The sequence below is a fragment of the Poecile atricapillus genome, chromosome 6, assembly GCF_030490865.1.
Source record: "Poecile atricapillus isolate bPoeAtr1 chromosome 6, bPoeAtr1.hap1, whole genome shotgun sequence".
Taxonomy (NCBI): Eukaryota; Metazoa; Chordata; class Aves; order Passeriformes; family Paridae; genus Poecile; species Poecile atricapillus.
This window is the reverse complement of record NC_081254.1, coordinates 22546821-22570379: the sequence shown is the minus strand read 5'-3', so window position 1 is coordinate 22570379 and position 23559 is coordinate 22546821. Positions and strand designations below refer to the sequence as shown.

The 23559-nt window shown below is 35.4% G+C and overlaps 1 protein-coding gene across 2 annotated transcripts in view; it reads right to left on the bottom strand.

Moving 5' to 3' along the window:
• Positions 1-23559, bottom strand: part of MYOF (myoferlin) — a 63752-nt gene that overhangs the window by 10813 nt on the left and 29380 nt on the right. Inside the window, exons 20-39 of one of the 2 annotated variants that reach the window (XM_058841631.1) lie at positions 23202-23379; positions 22250-22374; positions 21660-21766; positions 18504-18696; positions 17310-17465; positions 16196-16327; positions 14716-14879; positions 12898-13012; positions 12673-12778; positions 10978-11120; positions 10510-10683; positions 9171-9282; positions 7789-7866; positions 5851-6032; positions 5600-5758; positions 5324-5422; positions 4868-5029; positions 4191-4356; positions 3508-3584; positions 84-95 (exon numbers count right to left, since the gene is read on the bottom strand). In XM_058841631.1, the coding sequence (XP_058697614.1) occupies positions 84-95; positions 3508-3584; positions 4191-4356; positions 4868-5029; positions 5324-5422; positions 5600-5758; positions 5851-6032; positions 7789-7866; positions 9171-9282; positions 10510-10683; positions 10978-11120; positions 12673-12778; positions 12898-13012; positions 14716-14879; positions 16196-16327; positions 17310-17465; positions 18504-18696; positions 21660-21766; positions 22250-22374; positions 23202-23379 (2640 nt within the window). The remainder of the gene's footprint in view (positions 1-83; positions 96-3507; positions 3585-4190; positions 4357-4867; positions 5030-5323; positions 5423-5599; positions 5759-5850; positions 6033-7788; positions 7867-9170; positions 9283-10509; positions 10684-10977; positions 11121-12672; positions 12779-12897; positions 13013-14715; positions 14880-16195; positions 16328-17309; positions 17466-18503; positions 18697-21659; positions 21767-22249; positions 22375-23201; positions 23380-23559) is intronic. The other variant, XM_058841632.1, reaches the window with a different exon arrangement.

Sequence of the window (23559 nt, the reverse complement as noted above, 5' to 3'; positions counted from 1 at the left end):
TGCTGATTTGTAGGCAGTATTGATATACTGATTTTCAATTGGAGAAAGCAATGTGTAGATTTTTTAAAAGTAGTGTACGTTACCTTTTCTGTGAGCTGCTCGTGAGGACCAAGTCATAAAAAAAGAGCAAAATAAAAGCAATGGTAAGGATATGATTTGTAGAATTTTATACAGCTAAATAGGCTTTAAATATTTAGGAGTTTGTATATAGTAAGTGTGCAAAGTAAGTTATTAACATTAATAATTTAGAAATGCTTTTGAAGAATATTGAGACACCATGTGTTCTATTTGATTTTTTTTTTTTTTTTTTGGGCTGTCAGAAAAGGAGAATGTTCTAGATATTGAACTGGAGCATGCATATATATATACACATATATATATATACATATATATGTGTGTGTATATATATTCATATATGTATATATTTACACACATTTTAGAAAGTCGGTTTTCTGGACTGTAAGACCCGTGCTTTGTTCTTCATGTAAAAAAATTTTAAAAAAATTAAAAATGGTGTCTATAGATTTATCCATGTAAGTGTAAAAACAATGTGCACAGTCCAAAATGCTTCACCTGTTAAATCACAGACACCATAATTTCGACCCGCTAGTCCATTAAGAGCAAGCATCATGCATCCCATCTGGAAGCCACGATTAGCAAGTGTCATTTCTGCTACTTTTGATGCATTATACCTTATGGTTTCATTTAAAAGCATTAGCAATGAATTTTTGTGCAAAGCAGAAGAAAAATGAAAAACATTTTATTAATACAAGCCAAATGCATCAATAGGTCAGGACATCACTCTGCTATATCATTCTCATTTATTCCCATTGCTGTTCTGTTAAGTAATTATTTTGCTGGGATGTTCAGGTCTGTCATATTATACTTGTCTTTTCTACCTTCAAACCATAAATACAGCATATTCTTACCAGATTAGCATGGGACTGTCATTTTCTAAAGACAGTTGGAGTGATTTTTTTGTGGAAACATCATCATTAGTGATTTGGAAAACTTACTGGCAGAATTTGTGAGGTAATTTTGAATAGTTTGCCATATTTTAATTTCACTGTATTTAAATAATGGTTTGTAATATTGACAATGCAAAGGTTAGCTTGCATAATTATGCAATCATAATTTAAAGACCAAATTTAAAACCTTTTAACAAAATATACTGTGTAGAACTCTGAATCTTTCATCATAAAGATTTCATCTTTCATCTTTCATTTCAGCATAATGTTGGAAGAGTTTAAGTCAGACTTTGTTTTGGGTTTGTATTTTTTTTCCCTTGATAGACCTCCATATGTCTCTTCAAATAATGCACTTGGTAGTTTTGGGAAGAAGTAGTTAAGGAAAAAAAGAAATCAAAAACTTGAGATCGTCTTTAAAAATTCCCAGAGCAAATAACAGTCTTCAATATTTAGATATTATTGTTACTAAAAGTTGTAATCAGGATGTGCTCACAGAATGCCAAAACACAGAATAAAATAGAGATTTTGGAGTGAAATATTCTCATGGTAAAACATTGTAACGTTACTGTCCTTTTTAAAATGTACCCAGTAAATTCACTGTAGATTGTTTTACATGAATCTATCTAGACATTAACATTGTTAATGGCAAAATCTGGAATTATGGTCAAAAATCTAAGAGATACAGTGGATCCCTAGAAAAGTCCGAGTTAGAATTTTTTAAATTTAATTTGTAATTTTATTTTCCAGGAAGTAGCCTTCTAAACAAAGTTGAAATATTAATAGCAGTAATTCCTGTTTCTTTTTTTTTTTTGCTTTTACCACACAGATTCTAAGTAAGCTGACACACAAAAGAAGTTTTTAGTAGTTCATATATATTGTATATGCATAGTAAGATTTTCAGAACAAGGATACCTTAATATAACTAATCCTACTGGACTTGTGAGCATCATCTCCTCCAAAATCTCTCTCTGATAGAACATCCAAGTACCCCCTCAAGGCCCCATAGGTTAATGTTCCTCCCCATCCAACCCGTCCTGATCACCTGCATGCATCAGTCTGGTACATACATGCACTGTTGTTGGAGAAGCCATTTTGCTGAGTGCTGTTGACATACTGCTTAAACACTGGAAATTGGAATGTAATTGATGAAATTTTTGGCATTTTGTGTCCCCAGGGTGTTGTCTGCATATCACTTACTTACACTTTCCACAGTTTTACTTATTTGAATTCAGATTGTTCTGAGTTTTCATTCCTCATGGATGCTTTCACTGTATCTTAATGTTATATTTGACTTGGGTGATGTCAGGCTAAAAGAAGTTGTGTTTTTGCTTATGTAATATTTAAAATTTTCCCTTTTTGGTTGAAATAAACTACATAAATATAATCAATTTTACCAGTGACTTTGAAGTGCTAAGTCTCCTTTATTTTCTAAATATTTTTCCTTATAATTTTAAAAGAAAATTATAGTTCTCTGTTCCAGCTTTATATTAGAAGAGAAAACCTATTTCAAATAAAAGTTAGAGACTTCTAAATTAAGTATTAATGAGAATTTGCATGCATGATGACAGTAATCATAAGATTATGGTGTATGATACACTTAAATCAGAGTCTGAATGTGATGATAATAAGAAGAGATGAAGGAAGAACAAGGCAATAATTGAAATACTCAAATAGCAGTAAGAATTCAAAAGTTGAAATTCAGTAGTATTTACTTTGGGACTGCTGTAAAAACATGAAATATTCTGCATTTTCAAAAGTCAAAATTGTGAATTAAGAGCCTGAAAAATTGCTATATATTAAAGGGCATAACTTCTCTGCTTCCTTTAATGTAACATCCATCAGAAATCTATGAAAACACCTTTTAGGCAAGGGGAATGTTTTACAGTCATAAAATAATTAACAATTTTTCCTTAAAAATGTACTGCTTGGAATCTATCTTCAGTCATGTTTCAGCTCAAGAGTAAAATTTTGTAAGCAGAATTACTTTTTACCTGGAAAGTAAAACTGTATCGCGGTGGTTTCAAAAGAATCAAAACAGTGAAGAGACAAGGCACAACAGAAAAGGAAAAGAAGTGTTAGTACAGAAAATAATTGTTTCAGTGGTATTAGGTTGGGTGGCTTCAAGGTAAGAGAGGCCAAGCCATGATTGTGAAAAATGGAGGGCTGAAGGACCAGAGCATACTTCTAACTCCTTTATCTAGAACTGGTCAGTCTTACAAAATCAGTTTGCTCTAAACACCATCAGTGGGAACTGGTGATGTTCTATCACGTGTTTTCAGTAGCTATTGAACAAGTTAATTAATCCTTAAGCTACTGGTGAATTTGACCAAGGACTAAGTGCTATAGTTTGGTGTTTACTATATGAAAACAAAGATTAAAATTATTAACAAATTTCCTTTGCTTTCCTGTCACCAAGCAACTTTCTCCCATCTGGCTTTCCAGAGGGTTGCATATGTTTCTGACAATTTTGCTGTCTAGGTAGTTCCTTAGAAATCAGAGATCTTAAGAACAAAGTCAAGCATCAAATTTCAAAGATTACCTGAGCTGTTAGCAGAGGCTGTGTGTCTTCCATATCAATTACTGTATCCTGACGAGGTGCAGCAGAGAGCAGACTAACTGTAAGCCAAAGGTGTTATTAAGGCAATATGGTGTAGAAATAAATAATCTTACTAAACAGTTTCATCAGATTTAAGTCCAGACAGTTATAGAAGATGTAAAATAATTCATTTGCTATATGCTTGATCCTCTAAAGAAAGCAATTCCTTGCCACTTTTTGCTAGAAACAGACAAAATACTTTTGTGTAGGATATGCAAACATTTCTCAAATATACAGAATTAAAATTAAGAGTAAAACTCAAAAAAATGTAGAGGAAACATCACCATTGTATTCAGACCATATTTGCTGGAATACTGGGTGACTTCTTCGGCACTAGTGCTGAGATGATCTGCAGGTAGTTAATTTCCAAGTTGGTAATAAGGAGGAGGTTCAAGGAATGAGCACAAGTCCAAGAGTGGACTCGCCTTTACATTATTCTCTCTTAGGCTTCACAGATTGTTACACTAATTAATACTCTGTTAGATGTTTTTCCTTTCAGATAATATTATTGCCACCTAAGTGCACAACTCAAGATGGCTGTTCATCAGTACAGCATGCAGAGTAAATAGGCAGGTAATTCTAGCATTTCACAAGAAAGTAGAACTTTTCATTTTCCAGCTTTCTACCTTTCAGCTGTGGTGCAATGTCCTGTTTGGTAGTGTAGGGGTCACAGCGAAAGCTTTCCAGTAAATCAATAGTACATTGTCCCACGATGGGCTTCCGTCCAAATGGTCTGTGGTCTATTACTTTGATAACAAGAGATGGACTGTATAACTCCTCTTTTGGTAAAAGCTAAAAATAGAAAGTTAGAGGGTTTTTTACCATGCAAACAGAAGAAAAAGAAAGAATAAAGATTTCACCTCTAAACTAGAGCTGTTACTTCATTTATTTAATATTGAAGCACTATGTTCTATGGCTGTATAGTGAATGAAAATTTCTAATCTTCTCAGTCAATAAAAGTCTGTAAAAATAATTGCCCCAAATCTTGAATTTTCTTGACTCTTGCACAGCACTCATCCTAGCAATAAGAAAGTAGCCAAACATCTATAGGTAAATAGATGCCTTTTCAAATAAAAAATAACATATACTGCACTGGATTGTGCATATAAAATTGTGCAACCTACCAGTGACTGTACAGACATATTTACATGATCTTTATTACAGTTTTCAGACTCATAAATTGCTTATGGTAAATGAAAAAAGGATGTGTGAATTTTTCTACTCAGAGCAAATCCTTGACTTTTTAAGCTATGGAGGAATTTATTTTGCTAAGGTAGCTGGCATATAGGTGTTTATAACATACAACTTTCATGAAGAGAACAGAAGATGGAAAATTCGGTGTCTTTTTGAGGTTTTTGATCACCACAGATTCCACCATTTCACCCCCACATTCCACAATTAGACTTGGAGACATAACAGGTGCCAATTGGTAGTTTTTCATGTTTCGCAACCCCCAGGCCAGAATCTGTAAAATAAAATCCAATATAAGAAGAAGTGGGAAAGGATATCAATATGCTTAATATAATACTCAGAAAGTAGGAAAGAAGAAATGAAATATTTTCAATAATAACATGTGTCTGGCAAAATATTTCAAGATTCTAATTCTAGGAAAATTAACAAAAACAGTGAGCTTCACAAACACTTAGGGAAAAGAGTATTTCTCACTATTTTTTTTTGTCTTCTGTAAGTAAATACACAAACTTTTTGTCTGGAGGATGGGTAGACTGCACTTGTATGCAGTTAGTTTGAGTAACCATACCTCAACAGCAGTGAGTTGAACTACTGGTCGGATTCCTTGAGGGACCATGTAAAGCTTTGGTGCCCTTTGTGATGGAAGAATTGGAAGGTTGGTACCACTCTGTCAAGACACAAGCATAAGTATTAGTTTCTCTCATCTTTCTTAGATGAAATACCTTGCAAGAACTAATACAGTTCTTCCACTAATGTCTCACCATGAAAGAATATATGTTGCATCTTATTATATTACACAAGACATACACATTATTATATACACATACAAAAAAGAAATACATACCTTGTCTCTCAAAATAAGTTCTGCAGCAAAAAGAATGTCTCCACTAGCTTTGCCATTATTTGTTACAGGATACCAGAGCAGTTTTGGTGTGATGTCATCTTCTGGGATTAACTTGACCATGGGGGAACAAACACTTCTTCCAAGGAATTCATCTTTACCCTGCAACCAAAAATAGCAAAAATAACCATTAATGTACTGTCAACTAATATAAATAAATAAAAAAGCAATCAGGATAAAAGGATTTCACCTACCACTTGGTCACTGTCAAAAAGTTCAATAACAACGTTAGGTGGATTTTGGGCAATTGACTGTGGGTCCCCATAGATCTCAATTTCATTAAATATGAGAGTTTGGTCCCATGTAGGATTTAGAGTTGAATGAATGATCTCAGTTGTTTTGCTTTGATGGAGGAAAGAAACATGAGCATACGGATCTGAAATATCATACAAAGATTGAAAGCACAGAGTTACAGACAAAAAAAAACACACCAAGCCATAACGCACACAAGCACATTTTTTATCAAATATGTTGTTTTTCTACTGTCGTTACTGGTTCTATAACCCATTCTATGTAAAACAAAAATGAACACATATACATAATTTACATTTAATAGAGCAATTTCCATTTGATTACTAAATCACTTCCTTCATAAAAGGCTTGATTAACAGTGTAATAAATGAAAATGATAAAATATCTTGCAAAGCAGAAAAAGAACCAGAAATCTAAAATGAAACACTGTTTATACTAATCTTGTCTTAAATCTTGTCCGTAGAAACTCTTCTTTGTTGTCTCCATTGATATACAACAGTACAGCCTCATAAATAATAGAAAGAAATCAAGTTCTGACTAGTTGGCAAACAACAAATTCTCCCAGGGTATATTGCTCAGATCATGGCTAGGTTTCAAACATGCTTATTTATAGCAACCTCTTCTTGTGAAATAGCTGAATGATTGAAGTGGTCTAGGGCCAGTATTTGGCAGGCCTTTAAATCATCAAGAGCTCTGTAGAAGGTATCTGATGATGGCCATTAATGTTTCCTGTACAAATTGCAATTACTAAAGACTAAAGGCAATTTTAAAGGTTATCTTTAGGTCAGTTTCAATAGATTCTGACAAGGTACACGATCAGCACTTTACAAAATTTGGTCAATTCTTCAAACTAATTTTAGAGGAAAATAAAATGTAGATGAGCTAATTTATGTATGACTGTATCTGAGATGCCTGTCCTGAATTATCCATACACAATTCAAAGGCATTTGTAATTGTTTCTTTGCTTTGCTTTTAAGTGCTGCATATTGAAATAAGACCAAATTGACAGTCAGCCATACAAAACCCTCCTCATTTTAGAAAATATCACTAAACTTGCAAAGCACTATATCTTCTGTAACAGAGGCATTACACTTACTCAATTACAGGGAGAAAAAGAAGGATACAAATGGAGGGTAATGGAGAAAGAAAATTAATTTTATCTTTGTCTTTTGCTGAACTTCCTTAAAGGAAGTGTAAAGTCATATTCTTACTGAATATAAATTCAACTTGCTCTGTGACTTTCCAGTGAAATTTTGATTTGAATTAGGAAAACTTGAAAACTGGGTATTATCCTGACTACAAAGATGCCAGATGGACACAACACTGCTGGAATACCTAAGAGCAGGAAATAAACATATATAAACAAATAAAAGACATGCTTATTGGTAAGGCACAGTGTAGCTTTCTGCAAGTTCATTTCTGTAATGAATTAATATAAAACACTGAACACTGTTAGGCACTTGGTGACATAACCAATGAAGAAACCATCCAGCTTTCTTCATCCTTGCTTTTGTACAAGCTTCCTGCTGGACAAAATTGCGTGTAGGCTTTGATTAGAAGGAGGCAAGGCAAGGCAAAAGGAAGGACCTGGTCATGTGATATTCAGACCTCATCTGAAATCCAGTTCCTTCACTGAGAATTCACCTGCAGAAGCTGGTACAGGACATATAGAGCACTTAGCTTGCAGCAGCCTCTGGGTCACTAGTAACCAAATTCAGATAATATGTAATAAACCCGATACTTCCTTTACAGCATAGTTTCAATAGCTGGGACCTACACACAGACCTTAAGGAGTTAATACATTCTACAGCCAAATAAATCAAGATACAAATTCATGGCAAAAGTGGGTTTTCTGCACATTTAAAAGGATTTTTCCATACCTGAAAAACTGTCTTTGTCTAAAGCCATGAGGTTTCTTGCCTGGTAGATGTAACAGCGAAGGTGGTAAGTATATACTCCTGTATCAAATAAATAAAACCAGTTCAATTGCATTATACAGGCTTCTTTTCTGTGATGAAGATATTTTGAGTTTATACAAATGCCTTACACATTTTAACACAAGCACTGTAGTAACATTTTTGCTTTTCATGTGATGAGTGTATTAATACCAATGAGCTAACACCTGAAAGCATTTGTTCCAACACAAAGCAGAAAAACAAAAAAAATCCCTAATGGTATTTGGGCTTTTTTCACCATACAATTATCTAAAAATCCTCCTATTCAAAAATTTCTGTTTGAAACAGTGTGATAATCTAGCTCATCCAAAGAGAATCAAGAACTGGGCACTCCTTTGCTTAATTTAAGCATTCACTACAGCACTTCCAAGGTCCTGGGTGTTTCATATTTTTAGCTTTTAGCTAAGAAAGTTATTCCAATTGCAACTCTGTCCCTTTGATTAAAAGTTTCAAAAAAAAATAAACCACTACATGTTAGGTGGAATAACTTAAAAAGAAGATAGACATGAGTGGCCCAAACCCAGGACTGTGTGGGGCTAATTTACTACAGCTTTTCTTTAAAAGATGTTAGGTGTCAGCCTTTCAGCTCTTGAAAAAATCTGAGCCACTATATAGTCTCATTGGGCTGAAACCTCTGACCCCTGGCAAGAAAAAGTGCTGTTTTCTTCCAGCTCTCGTCATTATTAAAAAGAAGCTTCAACAATGTTTCCCAAGTTCTGAAATATGTAAGATTTAGACACCCATTCTCAGCAGGTTGATCAAGTTCTGCAGAGCTTAAATAAAGACCATTGCTCAGTCAGAGGTCCTCAAAAAGGATGTTAAATCCCAGGATTGGCCTTTGTTCCTGTTAACTAGCACTGGTGGCTCCCATCTCAACGTCCCTGCTTTTGTGATTCACATTACAGTGATTACAAAGAATTTAAAACCCATCCAGGTTGGCAAAGTTACAGTTTTGTTCACTTTGCCAACTCAACTACATGGTACTGCTTCCTCTGGGCAAGGCATTGTCTGATCCTGCCCTGAGCTGGTCAAGTGACCTGAACCAACAAAAAAGTTAAATTTAGCATTAAAATTCCTGTCCCTTACAGGTTTTAAAAATACTTGTATGACAGTGGACTGAAATACCGAAATTCTCAACTGTAATTTTTCTTGAATAACTTAAATGGGATCCAATCAAGGGTCTGATAGTAATTACTGCAGAAGCTAGATACATAAAGCTAGATGTAAACCATGAAGATTTATGATTCTGTTTGAGACCAAAATGAAACAGACATGATTTTTGAGAAAGGAATTGTTAAAGAACCTACTGTCAAAATAGCAGGAAACCATTGGTGTATTGGCACCAAACACCATTGTAGCTGACTCCTTGGTTCTGTCTGAACTCTTCCCTTCTCCATCATCGACACTATTGTCTGCTCCCTGAAATTACATATAGAGAAAATTAGTGAGTATTTACAAACATAGAAGGAACTTGATAGAAATGGACTATGTGGGGGAATTTATGGGTTTCAATCTCTCTTCCAGCACAAGAGAAATCTACTTCTGTGAGTAAATGTACTTTACAAGATGTTTGCTCATGTCCAGAGGTCATTTCCAGTTGCCACTTGGAACTATGCAGAAATCGTTTGCAGTCATTTCATCTTACTTCCAGAATGTCTTATTTCTGGAGATATCTAGCTAGCAATCAGCTCATAGTGGAGGAAAGGTCACAGGTCTCCTGCACTGTGCTGTGGCAGAGAACTGCTCTAAGGCTTTATCCCAGCCCAGGAATTATAGCAGTTCGTGAAACCAAAATAGGAATTATTGAACTCAGAGCAACCAAATTAACTGGAGAAAGAAAATTCCATCAGAGAATCCTTTGTAAAAAGATTTGATGCAAAAAAGAGAAACAAACCGAGAAAAAAGTGCAAAATTTTGTTAATGATATACACTCTGAATTATTATATATTTTGTAAAATCAAAAGAGCCTTCTCACATTATTTGCTACAGTTTATATTTTGGTAAATGCTGGTTATTTGTGAAGCTGTGTTAACCTCCAGACTGGAGGAATAACTGCATCCTGCTTGTCTATCTGTGTCATATGAAATTCTGGTTTCTCCAACATTTTATTTTCTTGTGGTTTTGGTTTTTTTTTGCTATCTTCTCTTGTGTTTGGTTGTTTATACAAACAAATATTCATCAGGGGCAGCTTTTTCATAGCCTGTTGTCTGTTGTGCTGATGTTAAAACATAAAAAAATATAAATTACATGCATGAAAATCTTGAGCTATCTTTTCACTTTACTTTCAGGAGGCTCATCTAGCATTCCGGCCTTTTGAGCTAAACTTCTCATAATGCAAAAATAAAAATAATTTGAAAAATAAAGTAATAAGTAATATTAAAAAAATATAAAACAAATAATATACAACGTGATTTATAATACTGCATATGTAATAAAAATATAAAAAATTAGTAATAATACAAGAATCTCTACCCCAACTTTAATGGCCCTTTCCACCTAAATGATTTAAACAATGTACACTGTATTAGCTTCTCAATTATATACTAGTTTAACAATTCAGGGGCTAGAATGTCTGATATATTTGTTTATTTACTGCAAATTAACAGGTTGACCTTTGAGAGATGTTTTTGACCCTGTGTCCCTTACCAAAGCACCTTCAAGTTTAAAGATAGCTGCAGCACCATGTGTCTCTGAGGGAGCCATTTTTCGTCTCCATCGTCTTCGACGGAAAGTATCAGAACTGCGTTGCTCCCAGTGGAATTTCCAGCCAATCAAGGAAGCATATTCCCATCCCTCTTGATCTTCATATGATGACCTTCCCTTGAAGATATAAATTGCTGTTACCCACAGTGTAGTGAAAAAGAGCAGTGTTTCCTCTGGCAGGCCCCCTTATAAACCTCCTCAAAAACCAAAGCTAGAAACATCAATGTACAAAAAGATAAAAAAAGGGAATATAATGAAAATATAAAAGGTTGTTCTAGATTTTTTTTGGTCGGTATTACATTTTTTTCTTCATTCAGGTAATGAGTACTCATGCAGATTTGAAAAAACAAAAACCAAAAACCTCAAACTGTTGCAATCTGCAGATCCCCGACTGGATCTCTCTTTTCTTACCCTTCCTGCTGTCACTCCTTCAGACAGTTCCCTCCTACGTTTCCGCACCAGTCTTCGTCGTCGATGTGTGTGGTACATTTTCTCTGCAGCAACCCATGACTTGGGTTTAGTGTCTGGAGGAATAGTAATTCCATATTCCCACCCTAAAACAGAATTGATGAGTTGTTATATTTTCAGAAATACAAGCGAGATAAAAGAAGAAAAACATGGGAGTGACTGTAGCTACAGACAGTGAAGCTTTATCACACAAGACTATTCAGCACTGCAGACCCTTGCAGCCCAATAGTCAGGGGGCCACTGATGACATTTTATAATGATGCTGTGTAGTAACATATGTGACAATAAAAATCTCAACATTAAAATAGATACAATAAATTTCAAGTTTTTTTCTTTCCATTTTTGTTTTCTCAGATGTCGATATCACATTTTCACTACTGCAGGAAAATCTAACCCTTAATTTTAAATAAGAGTCAAATGTTCTGTGCACTCTTGTGACTCCAGCAGCTTTTCATTGATCAGAGTTCACATGAACTCTGATAATAAAACTTTAAGAACTGATAAGCCTGTTACTGTATTTTTGGTGTATGTATAATTCAGTTGCCGAGCATCTAAGACTCAGAATTTAATTTAAATTCATCTCATTTAAAACGTACTGCAGACTCCTACCAGAAATTCTAATTAAGACACATGTCAGTACTCTAGATAAATATAAGATTTTTTTTCTACTCTAATAGCTAGCTATTTTTTTTATTTAGAAGCAGTAACTATTTGAGAGTTTTCATTTTGTTTAGAACAAAACAAAAATTTCTTATTCTGTAAAATTTTCAGTTTTACATTATCTGCCATGATCTTCCCTTTTTGTAAAAATTATTTCTTTTGTTTTCAAAGCATCAAACCGATGGCCAGTAAATACTTTCCTATGAGATACTAATTTTTCCTGTTGCTGTAGAATCCAAATTATAGACTTGTGCGATTGTTTATAACACAGCTTTCTGTGATGACAACAGTCTTAATTTATTAAAAGGAATAAGTATATTAGGATTTTCTAACTTTATCATGTTAGTAATATATATAATCTGAAAATTTTCTGTCTAGAAGCACCTGGCTCTTGACAGAAAGATTTTGAAGTTTTTTTCATTTCAGAATTGCTTGATAACCAATGTTTCATCCTGATCAGTCCTGCCTGGCTCCCTTCCCACAAATTCAGTGCTGCTATTCTGCTCTCAGCAATACAGGAATCCTTCCTACATGTGTGGTGTGTGACCAGCACAAACATGTTCCCCACTTCCTTTAGTCTCCAGACCCCTTGATTCACTTCATAGTGTTATTTGGTGATTCATCCCATGGCTAAAGGCTCACAGGTGAATTACCAGATAGATCCAAACTTGGCTTTGTCACATATTCTTGGTGCAATTACAGAGGTTTCAGGTCTCAGGCTTCTGACTTATCTAAAAACCCCTCAATTGCTGCTACTAAACCATTAAAATGGAAATAGAAACAGATGCAGACAGTGAACACTTTCTCAATGTCATATTGTCTGATTCCTTAAGCAGCTTTATCCAAATATTTCCTTGGTATTTTTCCATAGGGCAACCAATATCACATCCAGAATATTGCTACAGTTTTGACATGTCCTCCTTCATTATGAATTACAGCACATTGTCCGAATATCAGCAGATAAACAGTAAATCTTACCATGTTCATCCACTGCTCGATTTAAGTCGGATTTCCAAGCATCATCTTCCCACACCCATCCAAAAGGACATGTGAATTCACGTGGAGGTGGGGCTTTTTCTCCATTCTTTTATGTAAGGGAGATATAACAGTTTTCTGCGTTAGTAGGGTAAATACACTGTGTAGCAAAACATAGTACTCCTTCTCTTAAACCTTTACTTATCCAGTGAAAAATTTCATTCTCACCACATCTGTGAAACTCTCCTCAGCTGCTTTCCATTCCCCTCCAGGATAGCGACTCTCATTTTCATACACTTCATCAGTAAACTCAGTATGACCAGCATCAGCTTCAGTCAACAGACTGCACATCAAAATAAAATACAATAATAAATATTTAGTTCACTACAGGAAACATATAGAAACATAGTACAGGATGTGCACATATGGGGTATTCTGGATTGTCCAGCTACACAAAGGAAACTTAGAAGAAAACACTGAAGAAACTCCAATAGTAGTAAGCAATAGGAGGAACATTACTCATAAATATGAGTGACTAGCAGCAATGTTTAACTGCTGTTTTATTCAGGATCTGCCTTCAATGCATTCTCTTGGAAAAAAATATCATTAATTTTAGTATAGGGACACAGACTGTGTATGAATTACATGCATCTCTAAAGCACATGCATCTATGTATACACTAAAATTTGACAATGTACTTAATTTTGTTTCTGTTTGTTGACATTTTGTTTCCAGTTTGACATGACATATGTTTCCAGTTATGTTGACAAGGCAAGCAATCAGTTGGCTAATATTTTTCTAATTTGCAAGTAAAAGAAATAGGAGAACATTAAATAAGATAAAAGCCTTTTGCTATCCCTTGGTGGTTCCCTGTGGTTCAGAAGGCATCAAATTGTGTTCCACACTGCCATTTGCTGGCCAAATTGAACCACAGATCATCTCCCAGTGGAAGCAGATGCGTGGCAGAAATATGCATTTCAACAGGATCTGATGCAATATCTTCATGTCATGTAATTCATAAAAACTACTGATTTAATATAAACAAAACCTCATCCATTCATACGTATAACTGAGAAAATTTTAAAATGGCTCAAATAATAGCACATATTTTTCCCACACAGTTTTTCTATAGCAACAGTTCTGTATCTTTTTCACCGTCAGAACACAAGAATTTAAAATGGACAAAATATTTTCTTCTGGGAAGAAAGAAAACAGTCTGTTTCCCATACTGATTTTTGTTTATGAAACAAATAATGTTTCCAGTCTGTTTTAAAGTGTGGCAACACAGTTGGAATGGCACAACTCCAGAGCTGAAAACCTCCAGCAGAGCAAGAGTGAACCTGTCAGAGCTGAGCAAGGACTGACACTTCATGAATTTTGTCTGCCAGGGGAGGAGCTGCCACATGGCACCACAACCTTCTGCTGAAAACAATGCCTGCCTTGAGCCAGTTTGAGAAATAACCTGTGTCAGTTGTTTAGCAATGGAACTTTTCACCATTTAATGAAATAAACACAAAAAAACATCCAGTGCTTGTGAATGCCCATGCACGTGCTGTAATGGTGTTGCTACAGCGTGAACTGCAGATTTATACTGGATGCCAGAGTTAAGTTTCTATCCAGGGAAGATCCATCAATCCAAGGGTCTCCTCTGAAACCATCACAGCAGGATCTGTGGATCTCACACAGACATGTGTAAGCCTCGCAGTAGTTTCCTAGGCATGACATACTAGTATTATCCCTTTTAAAAAGATGAAGCACTGAGACCCAGAGAATATAAGCAATCTAGCCATCATAACACGGGGACTGCAAAAACCATAAGCTAGTTCTTAGAACTGGATGTTTTCTTTCTGTTGACTGTTTGTTATACTTTTGAAAAAGGTAATGTTAATTTTAGCACTATTAACAACCTTTGACTATTGGCTGGTTTTTGCTGTCCTGGAATATTCAGCTTAAAATCCCTTTCTCATCCAAGAAAACAGAGAGGAGCTTTTACTCAACACCACAAATGCCTTTATTCCTACCTGCGTAAAATTAAAAAAATCTGACCTTCTTTCAGGATCAACCATCCATTCTCCTTCCCAGTCCCAGCCCTTTGGGGGTAGAAAGTACTCTCTTTTCAGTTTGATTTTTCCTGTAACATCAGAAAACTTGTGGCGACCAACAAGTCCTGAGGTACCCCACTTTCCAAAAAGGAGAGCTTGGTTTTCATACTGTGTGGAAAGAAAGCAAAAATCCCATTATTATTTAGGAATAATAAACAGCTTTCCAGAGAAAAAAAAAATTATGTGACTATCACTGAAACTCTTTACTATAAATTTACTTCCACTGAAATTAAGTACTCCCTTTCCACATTACTCTGCAATGTCATCATCAATTTCTTTCTTTCATTTTCTTCTGTGTTGCCTGATAAACAATCTTAATGTAATGCCTCCCTACAACTACAATTACAGTAAAATTTTCTCGGAATTAAAGCTCTGTTAAATAAAATTTGGTTACATTATTCAAAGAAGTTCCTCCTCTTCCCTAAAAGCATTATTCTGTCATTCTTTTCCATCTCAAATATCGTCCTATTTAAAATCTTCTCTTTTGTAATGTGTCAGACTGAATCAAAAGCTAATCATAGTAGCTACCAGGGGTGTGAGTCTGGTGTCAGCACAGTCTATTTCCCCTCCTGGGATTATTTGTAGTTTATGGTGGTCTTGAGTTTTCTGCCCTTATGCCTGTAAAATTGTTGGATTGTTGAAGACCAACAAATGAGACATTCAATAGTCTCTTAAACTGTGTACTTAAATAATGGCTTTGGACACCCATTGCTTTAAGTGACTTAGTACAGCACTACCAAATATTTAAGCATAGGTGCAACAGTGACAGCACTGCAAAAAATGTATTTTCATTACCTATTTTACTGATACTGGATTATATGCACCATTAGGTGATGTGGCATATAAAACACACCTGCTACTCACCATTACCATTCAAAACCTCTATTATATGCTGTGGAACTATTTCAAGCATTTGTACTTGGAATTTGTTAACCCTTCTCATTGAAATGTTATCGTATTACAGCATTTTGTCAGCAATGGTAAATTTTCCACTGCTACAAAAGAACCATTATTAAGCAAAACCACTCATATTCAAGTATAATTTGTAGAAGTGAAGAAGCAATTAAAAAAAAAAAAAGATTATTCACATGCCAAAACATAATAGTTTAGATCTCAATCTTAATTACACTGATAAAAATCTAAAATAAACGTATTTGAAATCCCTGGAGTTAACCAGATTTGTACCTGACTAACCAGTTCAGAATCTGGTCTGCTGAAGTTCATCTGGTAGGCACAATGGACTTGATTATTAATTGCCTTGAATGGGTTCTACTTGTTTCCTTATAATAAACACTACTCTCTCTCCCTCTGTCCGGCACGCAAGGAAATTCAATAGAGCCCCAACTGCATTGAGTTGAATTGCATTGAGTGAATTCCCAACACTGACATCCAAGTTTAAAGCAAGAAAGCAATGATGGACATACCATTTCTGCAAAAACACTGAATGTTCCCTCAGCAAAGCTATTAAACTTCTTTTCAACAGCACTGAGCCCCAGCCAAATGTTAATTCGCAACTCTGCAGGCATTTTGACATCTTTCGTCTTGTCCTGTGGGTACTGGCACACAAACAAAAATGTTATTATTTGTTATGCTATGCAGGTATCATAGTTTTCAGTAAATTATATATAATAACAAAGAGATATAAGTAACAATACATATTTGTTTATCTCTTCTTGTACTGCTTTTTCTCAAAAGCCAGTAATAAGTAGTTCAGGAGGAAAATATTCTTTAAATGATAGCTGCCTAGGGCATGTAAAAACCAAACACACTAACAGTAGTATTATCCCTGTTCCTGTATATTCTCTCCCAAGGTTCATTCAGCAATGAGGTTTTGGCAATAACTTAAAACTTCAATGTTGATATTTGAGTTTCTTGTTGGGAGACTCTGGAAAAGCAGAGGTGAGCAGGGATGGTTCAGTAAAAGCAGAATCAATGGGGGTTTGAATAAAACGATGAAGATACAGGCTTGTCTGCATTGAGGCGTTCATGAATATAATTACTAGTAAAATGACAAACTCTGTAATTGCTATTGTTTTACTGTCAGATTGCTTTTTTTCTGGTTTATTTTAATTGAACACAATATCAGCTTGGATGGAGAAAGACATTCCCATTCAAGAGTAAGACTCAATTCAGAGAGACAGCTTTTGGGTGTAGACATGATTTATTGCTTACAGAAAACCATCCAAAATTTTGTATAGGTTTTTGGAACTTCTCTGACTTACACTTATTATTCCCTCTGAATGTTTCAATTCATGTCCAATCCCCAAATACCAACTCCAGTAACACTTTAAAAGTTCTATCACAATTTTGAGCTCTTTTAGAAAGCTCTCAGAGATAGGTGACAATACTGGTTCTAACTGGCTTATGATAAACTTAAAAATTCTCTGATATTTTGAAGAAACTATATGCAGTTGGCTTCTAATCTGTCCTGAGTTGGACATCTCATTGCTCATAGCCCTTTTGCATGTTTCACACTTGTGTCAGATGGCATCTCAATTTAGGGAGTTAATTTTTTCTTAAGGAGAAAAAAAATAGTACCTTTAAGAAGATTGTTTGGGTCTTTCCACAATATTTACCAGATGATTCAGGGCTTGCTGTGGAGTACAGCACTTGGTGTGCAGGAACACGAGCATAGGCCAGTCTTTTCTCCCCTCGGATCATCCATATGATTACATCAGGCACACTGTTTTGTGGCTGAGGATTATTTGTGGGGAAAGGAGAGTTAAGAGTAATTAATAGAAAAATTAACTAATCTAGAGCTTAGAAAAGAGAAACATAAATAAGGGTTTATGTCAAAGAATTTATCATTTAGAATCATGAATCATGACATACTTATGAATAATAGAGGGAATTGTTTTGCTTTACAAGTAAGCCAATATACTGAAAGAATCATAGAGGATACCACTGGGAATTTTGGAAAGCAAAATAAGTTTAATAAAAAAACCCAATCCTTACATATTTTATAAATTTTTCTAAAGACAGTTTGCATCTCAATTCCCTCATGGTGATGATAGTGGCTGGATGCCATATGCTGGTGCTTTGGACAGACCTGCTACATATTAAAGTGCTTGTGATGCTTCCACATTAAGGGTATGTCATTGTAAGACTTTTAGCAGAAGACCTTTTTGGAGTTCTGTGTCCACCTTTGTGAGCTAGCTGCAAATCTGACCAATTAATTGTTCTTTTTTTTTTTTTTTTCTAATCAGTAGTTCTAGAGATCAGAAGCAACAAATTAAAAATAAAACCATGTCTAAAATGTGAAAACCAGTTATGAGATAGCCAAGATGAAAACATAAAACATTGCTGAAAATTAAAAAAAAATAAATCCACAGAAAGAGATTTAACTCTGTTAGAAGTGATTACTATGGCTAGCAATCTGTGGAAAGCCAACATATACCCTTGCAGTCCCTGAACCAGAACAGTCACTTGCAACTTTGGAAGAACAGAAAGGACAGAATAGTCATTTAAACAGAATAGATTCTATTCTACCAATTACAGTAATCAATTACCCAACACACATTCTCAGTGAGAACAGCTAACACATGAGTTCTGTTTAAGTAAATTGCAGTTATAGAGGGGAACATGTTTACCTTCACAACGTCTAAAATTACTGTTCTACGGAGAGTGGATATTGCTTGATCAGCAGTGAGCTTTACACCCATTTGTGTTAGACAGGTATTGCTAAACTAACCAGTACTGCTAAGCCAATCACCAGTGCTGTGAAGCACTAACCTCTTCACTCAGTTGCAGTAATCTATCCAACCAATCCTCAATTTCTGTCAGAGTGGCTTTCACGTCAGTAGCTTCACTTCTCATCCTCGCTGCTGCTTCTCCAATCTGTTTGAGAGACTTGAGGCGCAGTTTTTCTATCTGGGTGTCAAGGACTGTAATATTAGATTTGCCTTCTATGAGGGGAAGTGGTTTACTGAAAAGAGAATATTTGTTATGGTTAATAATCTAAGTGGATTTTATTTAGCTATACTCTAAATGCAGACATGCAAACAGTGGCAATGGATTGAGTGCCATCATTTCCTGTGGTTGAAAACAACTGAAAAAGTGCTATTGCATCTATTTCTGCAGAGATTTTCACCTCACAAGGTATTTGTAGTAAGCAAGGGAAAGGCTGTATTTACATAGCAAGCACCAAGGTAGAACACCTTGAGGTGTTTGCTTTAATGTAATTGCTGCCTATTAAACCAAGGGAAATCCATTTCTCTATATATTCACAGTAAAAATTATCGTCTCAAAATGTACATCTCAAAACTGCAACCAGGGCCTTCAGACCAAGATTAGGTTTCTTTCCTTCACTGGAAACTGCATATTCTCAGAAACTCAATATACAAACATGGCTTGTGGCTATGACTAGATTTATCTAACCCTCTGGCAAGAAAACATCAAAGAACTCTGAAAGAAATCTGTGACACAGAACTTCTGAGTCAGCAGAGGGCAGAGTAACTATTCAATGGAACAAAGAAATCATGGAATCCTGAGTTAGGAGGGACTCTCAAGGATCACTGAGCCCTGGCTCTGCAGAGAATAACGCCAAAAAATCACACCATGTATCTGAGAGTGTTGTCCAATTCTGTGACAAAAATGAAAGGAGGTTTGAGGAAAAGGCAGCTTTTCAATGACCAATGTGAAAAATGAAGTTCACTCCTGTAAAATTTTAAAAAGGTTTAATAAAGACAATAAGAGACATAAAGTAAAGCAAAGAGTTACGGCTGGGTGCCTTGGCACGCTGCCAAGAGCACACCTGGTATCTTGGGAATACCCTTTTTATCCCATCCTTGCTGTGAGGGGTTAATGCATATTCAAGCATGTCCCCTCCCTGGTTCCGCCTTCTTAGATCATGCTATTGCACAATATTTTTATTTTCTGCTGGTCAGCATATTTTTTGCTGGTCATCATTATTCTAGCTGGTCAGCATTATTTTGGAGTTTGGTTTCCTTTCTTCTGGAAATGGTGACTAGTCGATAAGTCTGGGCCCCTCATCCTTCCTTTGAGGGTAGCTGGTCTTCATATCTTCCCCCCCTGCCAGCGTCCTGGTACCAGCTTTTTGATAACAGTTTGCTCTCCATTTCCTGCTGCTGATAATAGCCTGTTTTCCACAGCTTGATCCTCCCACTGTCTTGCCTGTTTATCTTGCCTTGTCCAGATGAAACATATCCTTACCATTCAGAATTCCTATCTAAGCCTATAACTTGCTAAGAGAGAAAAGAATATAGTGAAAGCATATAACATATATATTTATCAGAATAATTGTGAAAAGCCAATATTTACAACAGGAATTCACAACACCAATGACTGTATCCCTTTAGCAGGGTTCATTAATATGTCTTTAATACAATATTTTACAAAAACTTTCAAAGATTTCCAAAGACGCTGCCTAGTTTGAAAAGACCAACTCTTCTTTAACCTACATTTAATGACATGCTATGAACTTCTAAGGGTTTTGATTCTGTGAAACCTTGATACTGACTATTGTGCCTTCTACTACAGTTAATTCTACTAGTCTGAATGCAAGGGCTGTCTGCCCTGGGAGCTACTTAGACATGAATCAAATGCACCAGATCAGAACCTTCAGAACCTTCAGAAAATCACATCATTTTAGGTTTAAGTAGTGAACTGAAAATTTTCTCAAACTCCTAACTCATTTAAACCACACCACAGCAAGGAAAAATCTTCTATGAATTCAACACCGGGAACTATGTCTTTGACGCAGGTTTTTTGAGTTTGCTGAAAAAAACCCAAATAGAGTATTATATCCCATGAGCAACGTGAAGTTCATTTGGTGGTTTTATCTAAGTGCTATTGCTCCATAATTGTTGAGTGATATTTTATAAAATAATGGTCTGAATTAATAACAGTGGAAACGTGTCAGGAACTGACCTGAAGTTTCCACACTGGCTAGATGGCTCCCTGTGACAATAGTTTGCCCTTCACATTTTAATTTCCTAGAGTTTGTCAGTCCTATCTCTCTGCTTTCTTTCAGATCACAGCATTCTATGAAGTTATTAGTTTATATTTTTGCATAAGCTTTCTATCATGTAATTCTTTGCTAGTATATACTGATCTACAGTGTTTGTTTTTCCTCTGCTTATTTTTATACTGGCTCTACAACTTGATGAATTTGGTCTCTCATTTCATGTTCTTTGTTATTTCCTCTTATGGATAATAACTGTTCTGTCATTTTCCCTTTCCTTTTCCTGTGCTGCTTTATCACCCACTTGTTTACTCCCCCACTCTCAATAGCCCCTTTTTTAATGTCTCTTTCTCTACAATTCATTCCTCTCTATTTAGAATTTGTTCTCTTTCAAAACTCTAAATGCTGACTTCCTTTTGCCTTCTCTGAACATCCCCACACATACAGACATATTGACTAGAGGCTTATTCAAAATTACAATCTTCATGGTCCATAATCCCTGCATACCTTTTGACTTTTTCATTTTGGGCTTAACCAGTAAAGTACTTGACTTCCCTCTTCAGGAGAAGTTTCAGAAATAACATTGAAACACAGGTAAAGCAAAGGTACATGAGGAATTCTAAAGAAGGGTGGATGGAATAAAGGCAGCAGAGTGACCTAATAGCTATTTTCAGAACAGTCCTCCCTCAGATTTTTTTCAAGAGATACTGTTTTGTCTTATCACTGTCAGTAATAAAACTATCCTGAGATAATGGAGAATTACACAATACATGGATTATTTGATTTGCAATATCCATGATGTTTTACTACTTTCAGACACTTTTGGAATTTCAGTTCTTAGGTCAATTAATGGGATTAGTCAGTTTTATAGTCCTCAGAATTTGTTTTCTGACTTAGCAGAGGCAATAATGAAGATTCTGAGCAGGCCTGGAATGATAACATAAGAGATAAAAAAGTTCTTTTACCTTATATCTTCTGTAAGTTCATCAATCAGCTTCAACCACATCTCAGCTAATCGGTTTTCCGACACTTTAGCCTGCATTCCTGATTTTAAGGTGGCTAAGTTGGATTGCTGAGGAATTAAAAAGAAAAGAATTTGCACTCACAAACTGCCATTGTGGTTTATGGTCAGTAGGAGTTTCAAGATTCTGATCTTATTTATTTGTCTGCGTAAAGGCCAAACCAAAAAAAGACTCATGTTTAAACTTAGTTTGTATTTAACAGGGCTATTCTGATGTTCTCCCCCACTGCATTTAACAAAACATGCAAATGACAGTCCCACAGACTTAACATGCTCCTAACCAACACTGAGGACTCTTCCTTCCCTTGGGAATTCCCTGTGGATTCAAGGAGTGTATTGAGCCTTGCTAAAACACAGACCTATGATTAACAGTGCCATTTGTTACACTAAGCAACTTTTGACTAAGAAAAAAGGAGAGGAAGTATCACAAAATCTCCATTATTTGTTCAAAATGTCACTTTTTGATTACACCTCTAAATGAAAAAGAAAAAAATTAAAAGCTTATCAGAATAAGAAAGATTTTAAATGTCTTACCAGTCTTTCAGCCATGTTTAGGATTACATTCACAGGGTCTAATCTATGACTTATGTCCTCCCAAAAAGAAGTCAGCGTTACAACTGGCTTTGTGTTTGCCCACGGCAAGTAGTAATAATAATTACCTGGTGTGAAACATGTGTATGTAAGATTTAGAATTCATGACAGGAATACATACTGTACACTCTTGCTACATTCATATAATTTATATACTAAAAATCATTAAGAAATACAAGCTACTCCAAATTCACAAAAGGATTTGTATTTTCAAGCCACTATAGCATCTGCTGAATGGTAATAATTCACTTCAAATTTTTTCAAATTGTTTCAAAATCCAACAGATTTTAAAAAATAAATTAGTTGTTAACATTATTTCCCATAACATAGTGATGTAGATGGCACATTAATATAACTTTCTCTTTGAAATAAAATATTCAAATAATCATTTTCTAAAGTGAGTCTGATTATTTAATTTAATACACAGGAAAAAAACCAACAACTATTCTTTTCAGTTAATAAACAAACTATAGCCAAAATGTATTTTCCTGTGATCTAGCTAATTTGTTTCTTTCTAGGCTGAGAGATGTATGGGTTAAAAACAAGTTATTATTTAATTCCAAATCGGGATATTCAAAGTGCATTTTCCCCACTTAATTCTAGACACCTCAAAAATAACTTGATTTCTTTTCCTTGCAGAACTTGTGCATATCTAGTACATGGTCAAAAGATTTTACTGAATTCTGTCAAAATTTCATTGATAACCTCAGTAGGCCTTGCAGCACGTATTCCATAAATGTAACTTCATCTCAAAAGCTGTGAAGAGCCACACGCTCTTTTCTGTCGCATTTTCAGGAGGTGCTCCGTGCAGTTTGGGCTGACATTCCAAAGCTATAAACAGCACTTCCAAAAGACAATTTTAGAGTATTTCATCCCCAAACCAGAGCACCCTTACCATCAAAAACAGCGCGGCTGTACTGGGTGGTTGATGCCAGAGGTTTACAGGTGGTGTCAAACTTGTTGCCGTAGTTGCCAATGCTCACCTCGAACTGGATGGGCTCACCCGTGTCTTGCAGCATGGTGGCAGAATGGAACACAGCAGCCAAGCAGAACTTCCGCCTGCGCTGGTATTTCTACCAAAACAACCTTTTCAGTTGTATTTCAAAACAGGATCCACAATTATAGAAAACAATAGCAATATCTAAATGGAAATAATAACTTTAATCTTTTTACTATTTTCTGAGAAGAAACCAAAAAATATAGCATGTATAATAAATTACTGTATTTGATATTATAAAATACTATGCTTTTAT